This window comes from Sinocyclocheilus grahami, unplaced genomic scaffold, assembly GCF_001515645.1.
Source record: "Sinocyclocheilus grahami isolate Dianchi unplaced genomic scaffold, SAMN03320097.WGS_v1.1 scaffold2401.1, whole genome shotgun sequence".
Lineage (NCBI taxonomy): Eukaryota > Metazoa > Chordata > Actinopteri > Cypriniformes > Cyprinidae > Sinocyclocheilus > Sinocyclocheilus grahami.
The window spans coordinates 7,299-23,657 of NW_015507580.1; the positions used below are offsets into that span (position 1 = coordinate 7,299).

At 39.1% G+C, this 16,359-nt stretch overlaps 1 protein-coding gene across 1 annotated transcript in view; it reads left to right on the forward strand.

The window, feature by feature from the left end:
- LOC107574943 (complement C3-like) overlaps window positions 1–16,359 on the forward strand; it is a 59,550-nt gene that overhangs the window by 6,986 nt on the left and 36,205 nt on the right. Inside the window, exons 3-18 of the mRNA XM_016261361.1 lie at window positions 7,973–8,141; window positions 8,998–9,071; window positions 9,196–9,311; window positions 9,709–9,805; window positions 9,930–10,050; window positions 10,132–10,247; window positions 10,814–10,960; window positions 11,106–11,309; window positions 11,440–11,631; window positions 11,709–11,861; window positions 11,950–12,079; window positions 13,421–13,492; window positions 14,678–14,875; window positions 15,460–15,577; window positions 16,008–16,096; window positions 16,231–16,358. Of these exons, the coding sequence (XP_016116847.1) occupies window positions 7,973–8,141; window positions 8,998–9,071; window positions 9,196–9,311; window positions 9,709–9,805; window positions 9,930–10,050; window positions 10,132–10,247; window positions 10,814–10,960; window positions 11,106–11,309; window positions 11,440–11,631; window positions 11,709–11,861; window positions 11,950–12,079; window positions 13,421–13,492; window positions 14,678–14,875; window positions 15,460–15,577; window positions 16,008–16,096; window positions 16,231–16,358 (2,124 nt within the window). The remainder of the gene's footprint in view (window positions 1–7,972; window positions 8,142–8,997; window positions 9,072–9,195; window positions 9,312–9,708; window positions 9,806–9,929; window positions 10,051–10,131; window positions 10,248–10,813; window positions 10,961–11,105; window positions 11,310–11,439; window positions 11,632–11,708; window positions 11,862–11,949; window positions 12,080–13,420; window positions 13,493–14,677; window positions 14,876–15,459; window positions 15,578–16,007; window positions 16,097–16,230; window position 16,359) is intronic.

Genomic DNA, 16,359 nt, shown 5'->3' on the forward strand with positions numbered 1-16,359 from the left:
GGAGAAGATCAACAGAGTCTGCAGAAATGCTTGGTGTTAAAGATATAGCCTCCATAAATAGCACACTAGTGTTTTCGTTAATGCATCTCTTTCTGACAGAGACAGATCTAGATTCAGTGGTGACAGAGATGAATATATCAAAGAAAATACAGAAGTGATCAGATAGTGCTACATCCTTAACAACAATGGATGAAATGTTTAGACCTCTACTGATGAGTAAATCTAACATACTGTATGTCCACGACTGTGTCTAGGTTCATGCACATGCTGAATCAGGTCAAAAGTGTTTAAAACTGTTATAATTTATTTTGTGGTTTGGATTTCTGCATTATCTATGTGAATTTTAAAATCCCCTGCAATAGCAAAACAGTCAAACTCTGAGGAAATTGTTGATAGCATTTCTGTGAACTCTTCAGCAAAGGCTGGAGAGTATTCTGGAGGCCTGTAAATAATGATAAACAGAATGCGTGGAGCACCTTTCAATACAATCCCTAGATATTCAAAAGACAAGTACTGACCAAATGACACTTGCTTGCATTGACAGACATCTTTAAATAGAGCAGCTACACCTCCACCTCTCCTAACAGTCCTGCAAACACTCATGAAAGAGAAGTTAGGAGGGGCTGTTTCATAGAGGACCGTTGCACTGCAGGAGAGAGGGATAATGTGTCTGGTGAGCGGGGCTGTTGCTCTGGTGTTTCCGGTGGCTGTGATGTGTTGTCCTGGCTTCCCTGGTTGTTTTCCAGAAAGTTGTCCTTGGGTTACGAGTCTTGGAGCTGTTCTGATATGTCACAGTCTGTCTGTGATGAGCTCTGTGGGAAGGGCTCAGCCATGATGGTGTCCATGAGCAGTGCTTGTTGTGGCTGCGTGGTGTTATCAGTGTCCTTGTGGGATATGTCAACCACATGATGACTCGGAAGCTGATATGAAGTCCTGTCATCGCTTATACTCTGTCCAGGTGTGTGTGTGCCATTCAGGTTGAGTAGTTTGGCACACATTACTGAAGGATGACAGATGGAGAAGTAGATGTTGTCCTTGCACCAAGTTTGTTTGTGATGACCCTGAGTGTTCTCCTTACCTGTTGGTGGCAGACTGTGGAAGTTTTGCATCACTCCTCCATGTTAATTAATGATAATTAGGGGTGTAGACTATATAAGGACTTCAGGTTGTTCATTGAGGTTAGCAGTCCTGGAGGGATAGTTCTCCCAGGAGCAGCTCTTGACCAGAATGTGACATCGCTCTGATTCATATATATGTTTTTTATACATTTCTTGTATCATGTAGCCTTAGGATTTTGTTACTGTTATTTTGTTGTTATTTCGTTTGTTTCTTTATTTTTCCCTAGACTTATGTTTGCTCTTTTGGGTTTATTGTTATATTTGTTAAAGAAAATAAATACATTTATGATTGAACAGTGGTGTGTGATTCCTCTTTTATGTTGTGGCTTGTAACGAGCTGGCCGTAACATAAAATTGGGGGCTCGTCCCGAATCGCTACATGTATAAGTGAGTATATGATGTTTTCAGTGTTCACCTGTGTAAATGAGCAGACTTCAGGTATTTAGAGTGTTCTCAGCTGGGTTTATAATCCTTCCATCGGGACACTATTTGTTGTTTTTGTTTGTTGTTTTGCCTTTCTTACTTTTGAAGGTTATTCTGGGCGGAGGTTTTAAAATCTCTGTCGGGGGTACGCTTCGGGCTTTTGGTTTAAATGTACCAATTGTCCCAGAGTTTGGCGTTTAAATGCCGCCTCGAGCCCGGTACACCTTTGAAGATTAGGTAGGTTTAGTTAGTTTCGTCATCAAAGCGGTGACTACGAAATTGTTAAATCTGCACTATTGCAAGCATATGAATTAGCACCTGAGGCATATCGTCAGAGATTTGGAATTTTTTTTCAAATTTGAAAAGTGCACATCTTGAATTTGCCAGAGAAAAAGAAAACATGTTTGATTGTTGGTGTACCTCGATGAAAGTAACCACTAAAGAACAGCTTAGAGAACTGATTCTTTTGGAAGAGTTTAAACATTGCGTACTGAATGCTGTCGCTATGTATTTAAATGAGCATAAGGGGAGTAAATTGTCAGATGCTGCTCTCATGGTCGATGAATTTGTTCTTACTCACGGAGGTTCGACTAGCCATTTAAATGATTTGCATAGACCTAAGATGAGTGTCTTTGGTAAGAGCAAAGCGACTATAGTACGTCAGAATGTTGTTTCTAGTCCTTCCACTGATCATGCTGTTGCTAATACAAGTATAAAAGGAGAGCTTGTTTGCTTTTATTGTAAAAAGGCAGGACATACAATTTCTGATTGTGCTGTTCTTAAGAAAAAAGAGAGGGCTGCTAAAACTGTCGGATTAATTTCTACATGTGAGAACCATAGTCCTGCCCAATCTGTGAAAAAACGCCTAAGCAGAGGGATATCTCTGAGGTGGAGATTGAAGATGTTAAGAGTCATAATGATTATGCACCATTTCTTACAGAGGGGACTGTGTCCTTGCCTGGTTCTGAGAAGACCATTCCTGTTTGTATCCTCCGAGATACTGGGGCTGTGCAGTCCTTTTTATTGGAAGGACTTCTGGGTTTGTCTGATAGTACTGCTACTGGAACTCATCTACTAGTTAGAGGGTTTGAGTTGGGGTTTATGGAAGTTCCTTTACACCGCATACATCTCACCTCAAAACTGGTCTCAGGTAATGTTGTCGTTGGAGTTTGTGCTGTTCCTGGTGTCACTTTTATACTTGGCAATGATTTAGCAGGGGGAAATGTGTGGGAAAAGTCAGATGGTGGAGTTCCACCTATAGTGGTTCCTGATGTAGGCAAAATAGATGACTCCCCTGACAGTCCTAACTTATTCCCTGCTTCTGCGATAACCCGAACCAAGGCCAAGAGAATGATATCAGACGAAAGGGAAAGTATTATTGGTGATGCTTTTATTTCCTTTGTGGATTCTTCCCAGCCAGACCGTAATACTGTGTGCACTAGTATTGAGGATGAGACCCCTGTGTCTGAGTTACCATCTGTCATTGACTATGTGGAAAAATCTGATTCCAAGCCTGAAAGTTCATTATACAGTGGAGATAAAGAACAAGCATTACGATGGTCATCACAATAAAATGTAACTCGAGATGAACTAATCCGAGGACAGCAGTCGGATTGCACCCTCCAAGATCTGTTTTCTTTGGTGAAGGAAGGAAGAGGTGAACAGAATTCACTTCCTGTCTACTTTCTTCGGGACGGATTGCTCTGTAGGCAACAACCTATGTGTTCTGACATTTTAATTGACCCTAGGATTCAAATTGTGGTTCCTGTTACTTTTCGTCAAGCTGTCCTGCAGTTATCTCATGAAGGTGTTGCTGGTCATATAGGTGTACGAAAGACCTACAGAATTTTGAGAAAATTGTATTGGCCTAGAATCAAGCGAGATGTAATTAATTATATACAGTCTTGTCATATGTGTCAAATGACCGGGAAGCCAAACCAGAAAATTCTGTTGGCTCTGTTACAGCCTATTGCTGCTGTTACAACTCCTTTTGAACATTTGATCATCGATTGTGTTGGTCCTTTGCCACGATCTAAAGCTGGACATGCTTATTTATTGACGGTAATGTGTCAATCCACACGCTATCCTGCAGCCTATCCCTCGAGATCAATTACTACTAAATCGATTTTAAAAGCTCTAACAAGCTTCATGTCTATTTTTGGCATCCCGAAAAATATTCAGTCTGATCAAGGCTCGAACTTCATGTCTCGTCATTTCTCTAAAGTCATGCGACAACTTAAAGTAACACATAACATCTCAAGTGCTTATCATCCTCAGAGTCAGGGGCGCTAGGAAGATTCCATCAGACCCTGAAATCACTTTTGAGATCTTATTGTGTTGAACTTGACTGTGACTGGGAAGAGGGACTTCCTTGGATGTTATTAGCTATCCGTGAAGTCGTACAAGAGAGTATTGTCAGGGATCTGGAAGGAGTACCCAATTGCAGTGTGAGTAACAAGGGTTTATTGACAAAACCGATCAATACAAAAGGGTAGTGAGGTGCACAGGTAATACCACAACAGGAACACAAACAGAGATAGCTAGGGAAGGCCACTGGAACAGCCTCAGACATCAACTGGCAGAATACTATAGCAGCAGAGGAGGCGGCAAGACCAGGCCGGTGAAGAGACCAGAGCAAGGCACCAGAGAGCTGAGCTCAGATATTTATTGACCATAAACTCTGAAGCACCTCATACACCAGGCAAGGGGACCAGTGGACAGGAATAGGTCAGGACAGGAACTCTAACACCACAACAAGACAAAACATAGCTCCACAGGAACACAAATTACTCCAAGACAGGCAAGAGAATAAACAAAGGACTAATAAAAAAAGATAAAAATATTATTAAATTAACCAACACAACTAAAATATCAACCAAAAAATGAAAACAAAAGATCAGGACTAAGAGAACTAAATTAATACTAAAATAAAAGCAAAAAGACAAAAACAGACCACATCCAAAAACAAGGAGCAAGACAAGAACATAGAATTACAAGTGACAAGACTAGGGCAAGACTACAGTACAAGATCAAACAGACAGGGAGACAGGAACACATAATCAGCCACATCCACAGACAGAGATAAACACAGTGAGGGAAAGAATGACCACAAACCAGCAAAGACAATAGGGCAAGGGGCACTATAAATAGGGAGGAAAACACACAAGGAACAGGTGAGAGCAATTACACTAACAAGGACTCAATGAGGGCTAACAAGAGGGTGAGGTAATGAGGAAACCAGGAGGATGGGCTAAAGAAGCACATGGCTGAGAAAAACAATCAACTAGGCCATGTGCTGACAAGACAACATAGACTCAAGAAACAAAACACAAGACGACCAGAGTGTCAGGGCAAAACCCTGACAAGTATAGGTTTCAGTCCTAATGAATTAGTGTTCGGATACACTGTCAGGGGCCCTATTGCTGTTCTTGCCGATGAATGGAAGACCTCTGACCCACCAGAGAATGAGTGCCTGGTAGTAGCGATGTTAGCTGCTGGCTGATCCGATCCATGTTTAATCACATTTGGGGATTCCTCACCCACATTCATTAATGCTTCAAATCTGTTCTCAAGATGTATAGGGGGTGGTAGAATACCAGTATTCACAAGCCTTGTCATAGCCGAATCTGGGGTAGAGGATGCCACGGCCACAATACGAGAAACTGGTGACCTGGTGATCTGATGTCTCTACTGCCTTTGGGTCTCGCTCCCTGTTTGTGCCATCGATTAGTGTGACAATCAGTTTCAGCTTGTTCCTCTACACTTGGTATAAACTGTTGAGATTGACTAGATTCATGGGACTCATTGGCTGTATGCTGAGTGGGTCCATGATGACAGTCTGCTGTGTGTTCTGCCTATTTTGGAAGTCCAGCAAGTAACTTTGTTTCAAGAACCGCAATCCTTTGTAGAAGTTTGCAGTAGTTCATGCAGCAAGTAGATTCAACAGGAGGCATTTTCTTTCTCTTCTGTTTAAATGTGGGCAGCTGCGTTTTCCCATCTCCGGAATGTAAGCTGCTGGCAGTGGGAGGCAAAAGTCTTCTTTTTCGTGGTATTATTCCAGTCCCAAAGATGTTTTAGTGTTTATGCCAAAAATATGTTGTTTGAGCACTGTGCTGATCTGCTGAAGTAAAAATCTTAGAAAAATCAGAGAAAAGTCCAGAAATAGGGAGCAAAGCGTAGAGCAGTAAGCAAGAACGTCCGAACGGTAGCAAAGCCGGAAGCCGGAAGATGCCCAGGAACGTGAGGCAGTGATCGTGACCATCACCCAGTGCCAGGTAACGACCGCATCCAGAAATGCCTGGGTGATACGTTGTCTATAGCAAGACCCACATCATCTTTACAAAGACATAACGTCAAGTTTGCCACGCAACGTCTTCTTTAAAAAGTAATTGCCCGTAATTGCTCTTTTAGGGAAATAGCTCTTTTAGAGTGCGGAGGCACACAGGGGAAATGGCCGCCTGCAACACAAACAGGGGGTAGTGCAGTCTGATGTGTGCAACCCACTCGACAGGGGAAACCACCACCGCTGAAGCGCCGTACCGCCAACACGAAGAGCTCTCCAAGAGCGCACTGAACTCGTTCAGTCGTCATCTCTCAGTAGCGTAGTCAGGAGCAGAACGATGTGATCACTCGGCTCCGAAGCGAAAAGCGTTGCATCTGCTGCCTACTTATACTCACGCTGTGATCACCGGCAGCTGGATGCAATAATCGCATGCCAATGTGCATTGGCTCGTTTAGTTTACATTCGAAGTAGATTGGTCTCTCTAAGCGAGATCCCAATTCGTCGGTCATCCGACGTGACGTCGGGAGTGACAGACTGAAAGGGAACCAATGATATCTGTTTTCACATTTAAGCACAACTGCTTCAGTTATAATTTGGGAAATTTCTGGCTTCAAAAATTTGCCATCAAATGTAAGGAAGCATATTAAGGTAGCTACATTTATTCATTATTTATTATTTATTATTTTTGTCCGTTTCAATGATAATAATAAAAGTGATTAATTTAAATACAATTCATGTTTTGGTGGGAACAATTGCTTTTTTACATTAAATGGTACAAATCTCAAAAAAGTGTTTAAATGAACATTGCATGTTAAATTAATTGTAAATCATGTTGAGTGATATTTTTACTAGGGAGTTTATAAGTTGTATTATAATGATATACAGAGTAAGAATTAGGAGGGTAAATTTAGTTTTTGAAGCATTATCTTTGGACGTGCTGTAGATTTGCATTATATGCAGGTTTTTTTTATCTTTTTTTCTAAAACTAGTTTGTGTTCATCTGAAGAAAAAAATGTCACATAGCCTATATATGGGATGGCATGGAGGTGTAAAGGATGGATTTTTCACTGTGCTGCAATTGTTGTTGTTACACTAGACATTGCTGTTTGACCTGTGCCATATAGCGTTTTGTTTTCTCCCTTTAACCAAACCTTTGTATCTCTGTCTGACAAAATATGTATGCAGTTTATTTGTAATTCACTTTGCATTGATAAGGATTTCCTTGTTTATTTTTATTTTTTTTACATTTATTTATTTATTTTTTTGCTAAGTTACTTCTACTTTTTAAATACTTGAGTACAATTTAAAAGTTGTACTTTTTTTCTTTCTTTTACTCAAGTACGTTTTGAGCCAGTACTTTTAATTGAGTAAAATTTTCACTGAGTATCTGTACTTTCACTTGAGTATAAATTGAGTACTTTTTACATTCCTGATCATCTTTATTAACAAACCACATACTTAAAGTCTAAACAACTACTTTCGGTAACACTTTTTTATTTTGATTGTCCCTTTTGAACATTCTTTTGACAAGAAGTAATGGTGCACCTTCATGTCTAATTGGTCTCATCAAAGTATTAGTAGACTATTTGCTTAATATCTGCTAACTCTTTATTGTGATGGTCTCCCAACAGACATTCTACTGACTATAAGTAACTTTGCAAGTACATGTCAACTAATTCTAGCCCTAACCCTACCAGTCTACTAATACTCTACTAATACTTTAATGAAAGTTAGAAGACATGTAGGTGCAACATTACTTGAAGTCAACAGAATGTGATAAAGGGACCATCAAAATAAAGTGAAACCCTACTTTCTCGTCTAACAACTGCTAAAACTACACTCGGTGGCACAACAACAGTAGTATTTGCAAAATTATAGTGGATTTGCTCATCCGCCATGAGAGCCGCTGTGAGAAATGCTGCAAGCAGAGTGATACAAACCGTGAAACGGTTCCCGTGGCGATACTTGGTGAATATCACATGGCTGGAAAGATCTCTCAGCTAATCAAATTTAAGGACCAGAAGTAACTATTGCATAAAATGCTTTAATCTGCACCTTTAAGAATTTGTAAATTGTAAAATGCTTTTTCTTTTATTCAAAATTTTCGATGGGGCAACTTGACTTAATGAATTAATTTTCTGTCATTTAGATTCCTGATGATCAGAACTTCTTCTCTGACGATCCTCTGGAGAAACAGTATGTGTATCTACAAGCTCAGTTTCCATCCGTCACTCTGGAACAAGTGGTCATGCTCTCATTCCACTCTGGATATATATTTGTGCAAACAGACAAGCCCATCTACACACCTGCTAGCAATGGTACGATTAAGTGCTGAAAACTTACAGTGCATTAATGAACAAAGTGAACTTTAAATGTCTTATATCAGCATGACATCAATCAATCAATCAATGTCTTATATCAGCATGACATCAATCAATCAATCAATTAATACTACAAAATTTTAATAAGGGGTAGAAAGGTTGACCACAGATGGACTGACAAAATATTGCCTAAAATATCCAGGTTTTGGCTGTTTGCACTCTGCAGATCGATCTTTTTTTTATGACATGCACGAGAGCTATAGAGAGCAAAGCAGACGGCTCCTTATGCTTCCAAATCGCTCTTGTGGTACTTTGGTGTCATTCAATGATCGGTGCGCAGCGATGCTTCAAGTCGAACGAACGAACAAACAAACACGTGCGCGTATTTGCATCACTTTGATCGTTCTCTGTAGATCTCACCTTTTCATGCACACAGATATTTTAGGCAATATAAAAGTCCTGGCCAGGACGTGTCCTGTATGAACGGCACATATGGCCACCATAGACTTTGGGTCAGATAGGCTGATGTTCAATGATATGACAAAACAAACTGTATAGTGACTCCTAGAGCCACTTCTTGTACTTTTGTATCAGTCTATACGGTATCTTCATCTGTCATAATAATATAATGTCATTTTTTATTTTTACAGCACACAATATGTCATTACGGAGATTTACTGTTTTATGCAAAATAACGTTCTATCCATGGGCCTGATTAATTCAATTTTCTCCAAACTTAAGAAAACTCATACTTGATGATTTTTATGTTTACATTGTTTGTTTGAAAAATTAAGAGTCTAAAATGCATTAAAAAAGAAGAAAAACAAAGAATGCATTAAAACATTTTGTGCAGTTCTTTACAGAATTTTCTCTTTGATGCCCAACCTGAAACCACTCAATGAGTCTAAAATCACAGTGGAAATCATGGTAAACACGTATATAACACCATACTGTTATGTCACACACACACACGCATGCTTTCATGATTTTTCAGCTGTCATGAGCATTTGAATATTCAGCAGACCCCATGATTTCTGTCTTGTTTCTGAAGAATCCACAAGGCATCACAGTTTCATCAGAGAACATAACTACAGCCCTGCATATTGAATACCACCATTACGTTAGACCAACTGTAAATGTGTCAGATCAGATAAAATGTGACCGTCTGTGAAATCCAGGCTAAAGTCTCAAAATCTAATTATGAGATGACAAGCATCAAAGTTTGATTTCAACCATTAATTTCACTATGATTTCAATCTTTGACATGGCCTTACCCAGTCAATATTAAAGATATAAAGGTTATATTTTCACAGAATGTTCTTTACATCTTTATGAAGGACGATTTTATGTAGAAAACAGTAAATCACAAAAATAAATAAATAAATAAAAATACTTTAGCTGGGTTTTCACAGGAAGGGTCACAAATTAGCAACTTTTGTTCTTCTGTGGAACACAAAAGGTCCAAGTTGCTTTTTTATCCCAGTACACTGAATGTGGATTTGGATCAGGGACAACCAATGTAACTATTTTGATTATAAAGCAGAAACTGAATGTCCTTTTATAGGTACCTGTTTGGACAGAAGGTGGATGGAAATGCATTTGTGGTGTTTGGTGTGATGGAAGATGAGAAGAAAACAAGTACATCTCTGCAAAAAGTTCAGGTGAGAGACATTAACTTAGACACCAAAAATCACATTTCTCCTCACCTAGAGGACAGTTTAAATAAAAATAGCTTTTTATTGTGTCTTGTAGACTGATGTTGCTGTGTTTCTCATATGTGAATAGATCGTGGAAGGAGAGGGTACTGCAGAACTGACCAATCAGATGATCACTGACACCTTTCCAAACATTAACCAGCTGGTTGGACGATCAATCTATGTTTCAGTCAGTCTATTAACAGAAAGTGGTAAGACTCAACAGATCTGTATGCACATGTTTACCTGCACGTGTGTGATTGTATGAGAAGCTAATGGTTTGTGTGTTTCAGGCAGTGAAATGGTGGAAGCAGAAAGGAGAGGCATTCAGATCGTGACGTCACCGTACACCATCCACTTCAAAAAAACACCACCCTTCTTCAAACCTGGGATGCCCTTTAGTGTCTCGGTATAAAACAGTTTCCGATTTTACATGTTAAAGTCTGAAAATTACTGTAATATTTGCAGATTGGCTTTTCTGGCAAAATACACAATATGCCATACCCACTGTAACGAATCAGCTCATGGGAAATATGAATAATTAACCATAACTAGTTATGATTAATTATGAATATTTTAGATCCGCTGTAGATATTTAGCTGACCACTCAGGGTCAACTGTCTTGTCAATTCTAAGAACGTTAATTTCCTGGTTAAGGGAAATAACTTTCTTACTGTACAATTCTACAAAAGTTTGTAGCGTAAATCACAATTAATCTCCAACATCCCCAATTAATAATGGCTGATCCAAGTGAAATCTGAAGCAACCAATTAAAGAGCGTGTTCACGCATTATAAAATGGTAATTTATCAATAATGTTACAATATCCCTAATCCCAGATATCTTCCAGAATCATAATTAACTTACAGTTCAGAGTAATTGTTAGCTAGAAAGTTAAGATCCTAAAGGGACGTAGAAACAACTGCATAAATATATTAACATAAATTACTTTTTTTTTGTCTGGCTTCTAAAAAAGGTTTATGTGACAAATCCTGACCAAACACCTGCTGTAAATGTGAAAGTGGAGGTCAATCCTGGAGGGGTCAGAGGTCAAACAAAAGACAACGGCATTGTGAAGGTTAAAGTCAACACTCTGGGAGGATCTTCAACACTGGACATCACTGTAAGACCTGCAATCATAACAGCACTGATGTTCAGTCAGTTTCACTGGTCATCTAGTGGAGAATAGATCAGTTAACAGATGTTGAACAAGCAGTGGAGCATATAGTTCACAGCACATCAGAAACCAATGTATTTATTCTTTCCAGGCAAAGACCAAAGATCCAGAGATAGAAGACAATCAGCAGGCAGTGAGGAAGATGACGGCTCAGGCCTATGAGACCAAAGGCGGCTCCAACAATTACCTGCACATCGGCATTGATGCTGCTGAGCTTCAGATCGGTGATTCAATGACAGTGAATCTAAACACTGGACAAATTCCAGGAGTCAGAGGTCAAGATTTCACCTACATGGTAAATATTATGGTTATTTCTTATTCAGCTGCACCAGAAATGTATCAGTTTATCATGTCATTATGTGATGAACTACCATAGCTTGTGTTTGTAACAATATAGTGTCTTTTCACTTTTGCCTCATTTTCAGATCTTGAGTAAAGGTCAGATTGTAAAAGCAGACAGGTTTAAGCGAAGTGGAGAATCACTAGTGACTCTGTCTCTGCCTGTAACCAAAGACATGGTGCCGTCCTTCCGCTTTGTGGCTTATTACCATGTGGGCTCGTCTGAGGTGGTGTCTGATTCAGTCTGGGTCGATGTGAAGGACACGTGCATGGGAAAGGTGGGTCAACCATCACAAGAAATAGATGATGTGCCAAACAACTAGGTCTGACTCAGTGTCTTTCATTGTCATAACAGCTCCAGCTTGAGGTGAAGGAGAAGATGAATACCTATGGCACAGGAGAAGAGGTCAAGCTGCAGATAACTGGAGATCCTGGAGCTAAAGTTGGTCTGGTGGTGGTTGACAAGGCTGTGCAAGTCCTTAACAAGAAGAGACTCACTCAGACTCAGGTGAAGGATCTTTTTCAGATGTTATGGCACAATCATCTTGTTACTGTTTTTCACAAAACATACATAATTGTCTTTTTTGCACCTCTAGATCTGGGACGTCATAGAGAAGCATGACACCGGCTGTACAGCAGGAGGTGGGAGGGACAGTATGGGGGTTTTCACTGATGCAGGTCTGATGTTTGCGTCCCACACTGCAGGAGGAACCAACACCAGAACAGGTACAATTTATTTTCATTATTTTTGAGCTAATTATCATATTATAGATTTATTAATTGAACAAATTTATTTGTGTTTGTACTCTGGAGAGTGTCAAAGGTTTGTTTGCAGTGTTGAGCAGTGCAGCCAATTACAGACATACTTGTTGATCTCTTGAATGGAATGACCAATCAGAGGTGTTCAAGTTGACCAGAATCCACTCAATACTGCTCAAAACAAAAATAGCCTAATATGACTACACAATAATATAATTATATATCACCTGTTTTACTGTGACATTTAAATATATAGCCTATGCTACTCAATAGTTGCCATATATATCTGTGCCAAGGAATTTTTATGGTATCTTATTGCTGATTCTCAACAGCCAACAGAAAACACAAAACATGACATGATTGAAAAAATATTGACATATTGAGTGTGAGGTGGCATATGTGTAATATGCTTAGACTTACAAGTGTTCCAATGGAGGTTGCTTAACCAATTTCAAATTTAGTAATTTACCTCACTTTATTGTTATTGCAAAATCACCATTTTTTTCTTTCTTTTTTGAACTACAGTGTTCACCTGTGTCATGGCCCACAACAAAGTTTTTAACATTTACAGACACTTCAATAATAGCCTTATTAGGTCTCCCTTTGGAAATTTGCCCCTGATTGAGAAGCACTGTTGTAGCGTCTGGAACACTCCAACACACAATATATATTTTGTTAGCTAGATTTCACAAATACTTTGTAACACCCCAGGACGCCGAACAAGACCCTGGTTTCATGGTAACCCGATACATTTACAACCTTGTGGAGGACCTGATTTACAAACATTGATTACTACATGTGGAACCCTGAGCAATCTTGATCCTTTCCTGATCATTTGTACTCAAGTTATAGAAGTCTAAGGAACAAGAATGCACAAAATGTATATGGGCAGATTTAAATATAAATTTGTACTTTGAAACATGCTCTAGATATATTTTTAGATTAGTTTTTGTCCAAAGGAGCTTGAGCCATCCTGAGCTGAGATATCTGTAAACATCAATATAACAACTTTTTTTAGACCACTTGAGATGAGCCAACCACTTTATTCTTATTTATTTATTGTTTGTTTGTTAATCTGTTCACATCTGTTATTTTGCCCTGTTGTTCTTATTGTCTTTGGTCAGACCTTGGATGATTTGTGCTGTGCCTTCTTGTGACTTTCCTGTTGTTTGGTTCCCTGTGTCTTAGTTGCCTGTTTTTTATTTTATTTATTTGATTAGGTTTGCTAAATTGATCTAACTGCTCTTGTGTTCTTTAACATTATTTTTACAGTAATCTATATTTTTTTTCAAATGAATTGTCCTCTAGTGCCTGAGTGTCCCGTTCCTGCAAAGAGAAAACGAAGATCTGAGAGTCTCCTGCAGATCACTAGTACACTGGGTGAGAAGATGGACTTTAATCAGATTCTGTGTTAAATATCCTAAACCTTTATTTTTTTATGTCAATGTTCACTTTTTTATGGTACTTTGTCCTTCCCCCCCTATAGAGGACAAAACACACACAGATTCGGCCAATCTCATGTTAATCTCTTGAGCGCCTATAGAGTTGTATTGCATCCTTCATATCTCCGAAGAGTCTTTAGTTTTATCCGATTTATGAAAGAAAGATACAGCTTTATGCTTCTCTCTGAAAACAGCCAAGCTCCTGGAGGAGTGCCACGGGGTGGAGCTAAAGAGTCGGGATCACTTACGTGCGGATTTCCAGCAAAACACAGAAATCTGATGCAGTTTAACTTACCACCTGCGTTTCTGACTCATGACTGGGATCTTTTATCGCTGGGATAGCTCCATCTTTCAGTATCAAACTATGTGCAAATCCAGCGTTGAACTGGGCCTTGTTTATAAAACATTCGACACCGAAATGATGGGGACAACCAAACACCCCTGATAGCACACATACATCACAGAGACGTCTATTTGACGTCTGCATTTACATCTGCAAGACGTATTTTTTAGAGTGCTTGCTCATCTGCAATACATCTATAGAACATTTCCTATTAGATGTCAAATAGACATTTAGAAATGTCTTTAAGATGTTTATGATTTAGAACGCATGTAAAACTGACATCTTAAAGACGTCTATCAGATGTTTGTACACAGCAGATGCTTTCCAGATCAAGCGATCTTTAACAGACATCTTGCAGATGAACGTGTGCTATCTGGGACACTTGCGAAACTTCATTGCAGCCCCGGAAAAACAAACTGCATCCACTGTTCACATAACATTGGGTTCTTTGGGAAGCTGAACAAGGTTATCTTTCGCTCACACACTTCTTTGGAGACATTCTTCCGGGAGAAGTGCTCATAAGGAATTCTGCCCTTCATGACGTCATGAAGGGCCATGATAAAAATAAAAAAAACTTTCTGAAACTTATACGAACCCGAAAGGAGTATATTTGGCACACAAATACATCATACGTCCAAATAGTTTTTTGAAACTTTGGCCATGCTTAACATGACAATCCAACTCTTAAACTTAAACTCTTAGCATTAGACCTCCTCCCCATTAAGTTCTCATCATGTTCTCCTATTCCCTCATTGTTCTAAACTAACATTGTCTTCTCAGCTGGTAATTACTCCGGTGAACTGAAGCAGTGTTGTGTTGATGGGATGAGGGATAATAAACTCGGCTACACCTGTGAACGAAGAGCCACATACATCATCGATGGTGAAGAGTGTGTCAAGGCCTTCCTGGACTGCTGCAACCAGATGATAACCCGCAAGAACACGAAGACCGAAGAGGAGGAGCTGATTCGGGCTCGAAGTAAATACATTGTGATTAAATTTGTCACAAAATTTTAATTATGTCAAAAGAAAAGCAGCATGACAAAACCCAGACCATTGAACTCAAACCATTAGGGGAGCTGCTTGTGCAGTTTGTTTATTATGTGCATTATTAGACTGTTGGCATTCTTATATTTACTAGAGATTTTTTTTCTTATAAATCGTATCTTGAGGTTTCAGTATTAAAATAATTGTCTCAAATCCTGCTTAAACAGCCACGGATGCCGCCCCCCAGCATCACCAGCTGTCAAAGAGTTAATTTACATTTTTATTCAGCCCATCTGCCTTTTTTTTATTTTTTTGGCATTGGTCTAAGCAGATACATTTTTTACTAATTGTTTCACCGAACAGTCATATTGGTGTCAACACGACTTAATTCTGTAATAGTACAAGTGGATAGTTTTTGGAAAGAATGACAAAATTCATTATCTCTATATTAACTCATTCTTGATTGAAGCGATTTGTACTGTTTTTGTATTTGTTTTGACTTCATTATCTGACATGTTCATTTGCTCTAAAGGGTCTATTTCCTCATTAATTAATTATTTTATCTGTTAAAAACAGGTGATGATGATGATGATGATGACGACTATTATACAGACTCTGAAGATATTGTGTCCCGTACGCAGTTCCCTGAGAGTTGGCTTTGGGAGGTGGTTGATCTACCCACTTCCAATAAAGGGCAAGTATGAGACTTTTAGACACAAGCTGTGAGTTAAAGGGATAGCTCACCCAAAAATCTAATTTAATTTACTCTCCCTCATGTTCTCTCCCCTTTAATTCATCTTCGAAACATCTTTGATTTAGTTCTATTTGATACTATCAGATGCCGACACTGAATTATTTCACTGAATGAAGCCACTGCATTATTTGCTGTAGAGGCGTTTTATTATAGTAACTGAATTAATGATTCCTGGGTGAAGAAATGTATGACAGTGACAGATTCTTCTGTTTGTTGTTGTTGTTTTATACTGTAAAGCTTCTTTGACATTATAAAACTTGACTTAACTCCTTCTGATAGTAAACATTAATTCGAATAGTAATTATTCATTAGAAGATTACTAACCTACTTAGAAGTTATCATCTTTACTTGTCTCTTCCTCATATTCCAGTGGAACAACATCAATCACAAAACCGATCGTCCTGAAAGACTCTATCACTACCTGGCAGATCTTGGCTGTCAGTCTGTCACCAACACTTGGTAAGGAGAAGCTGAAAACCCAGAACACATGCTCTGAAAAACATCATCATCATCATCACCATCATCATCATCATCATCATCATCCAGGAGCTGCTGCTTTAAATCCTTCTGTGTGTCTGTGTTCCTCCTCAAAGGCATCTGTGTGGCAGAACCTGAGGAGATGGTCGTTTTTAAGAGATTTTTCATTGACCTAAAGATACCTTACTCAGCTGTGCGCGGCGAACAACTGGAAATCAAGGCCATTATTCACAACTACACCCCAA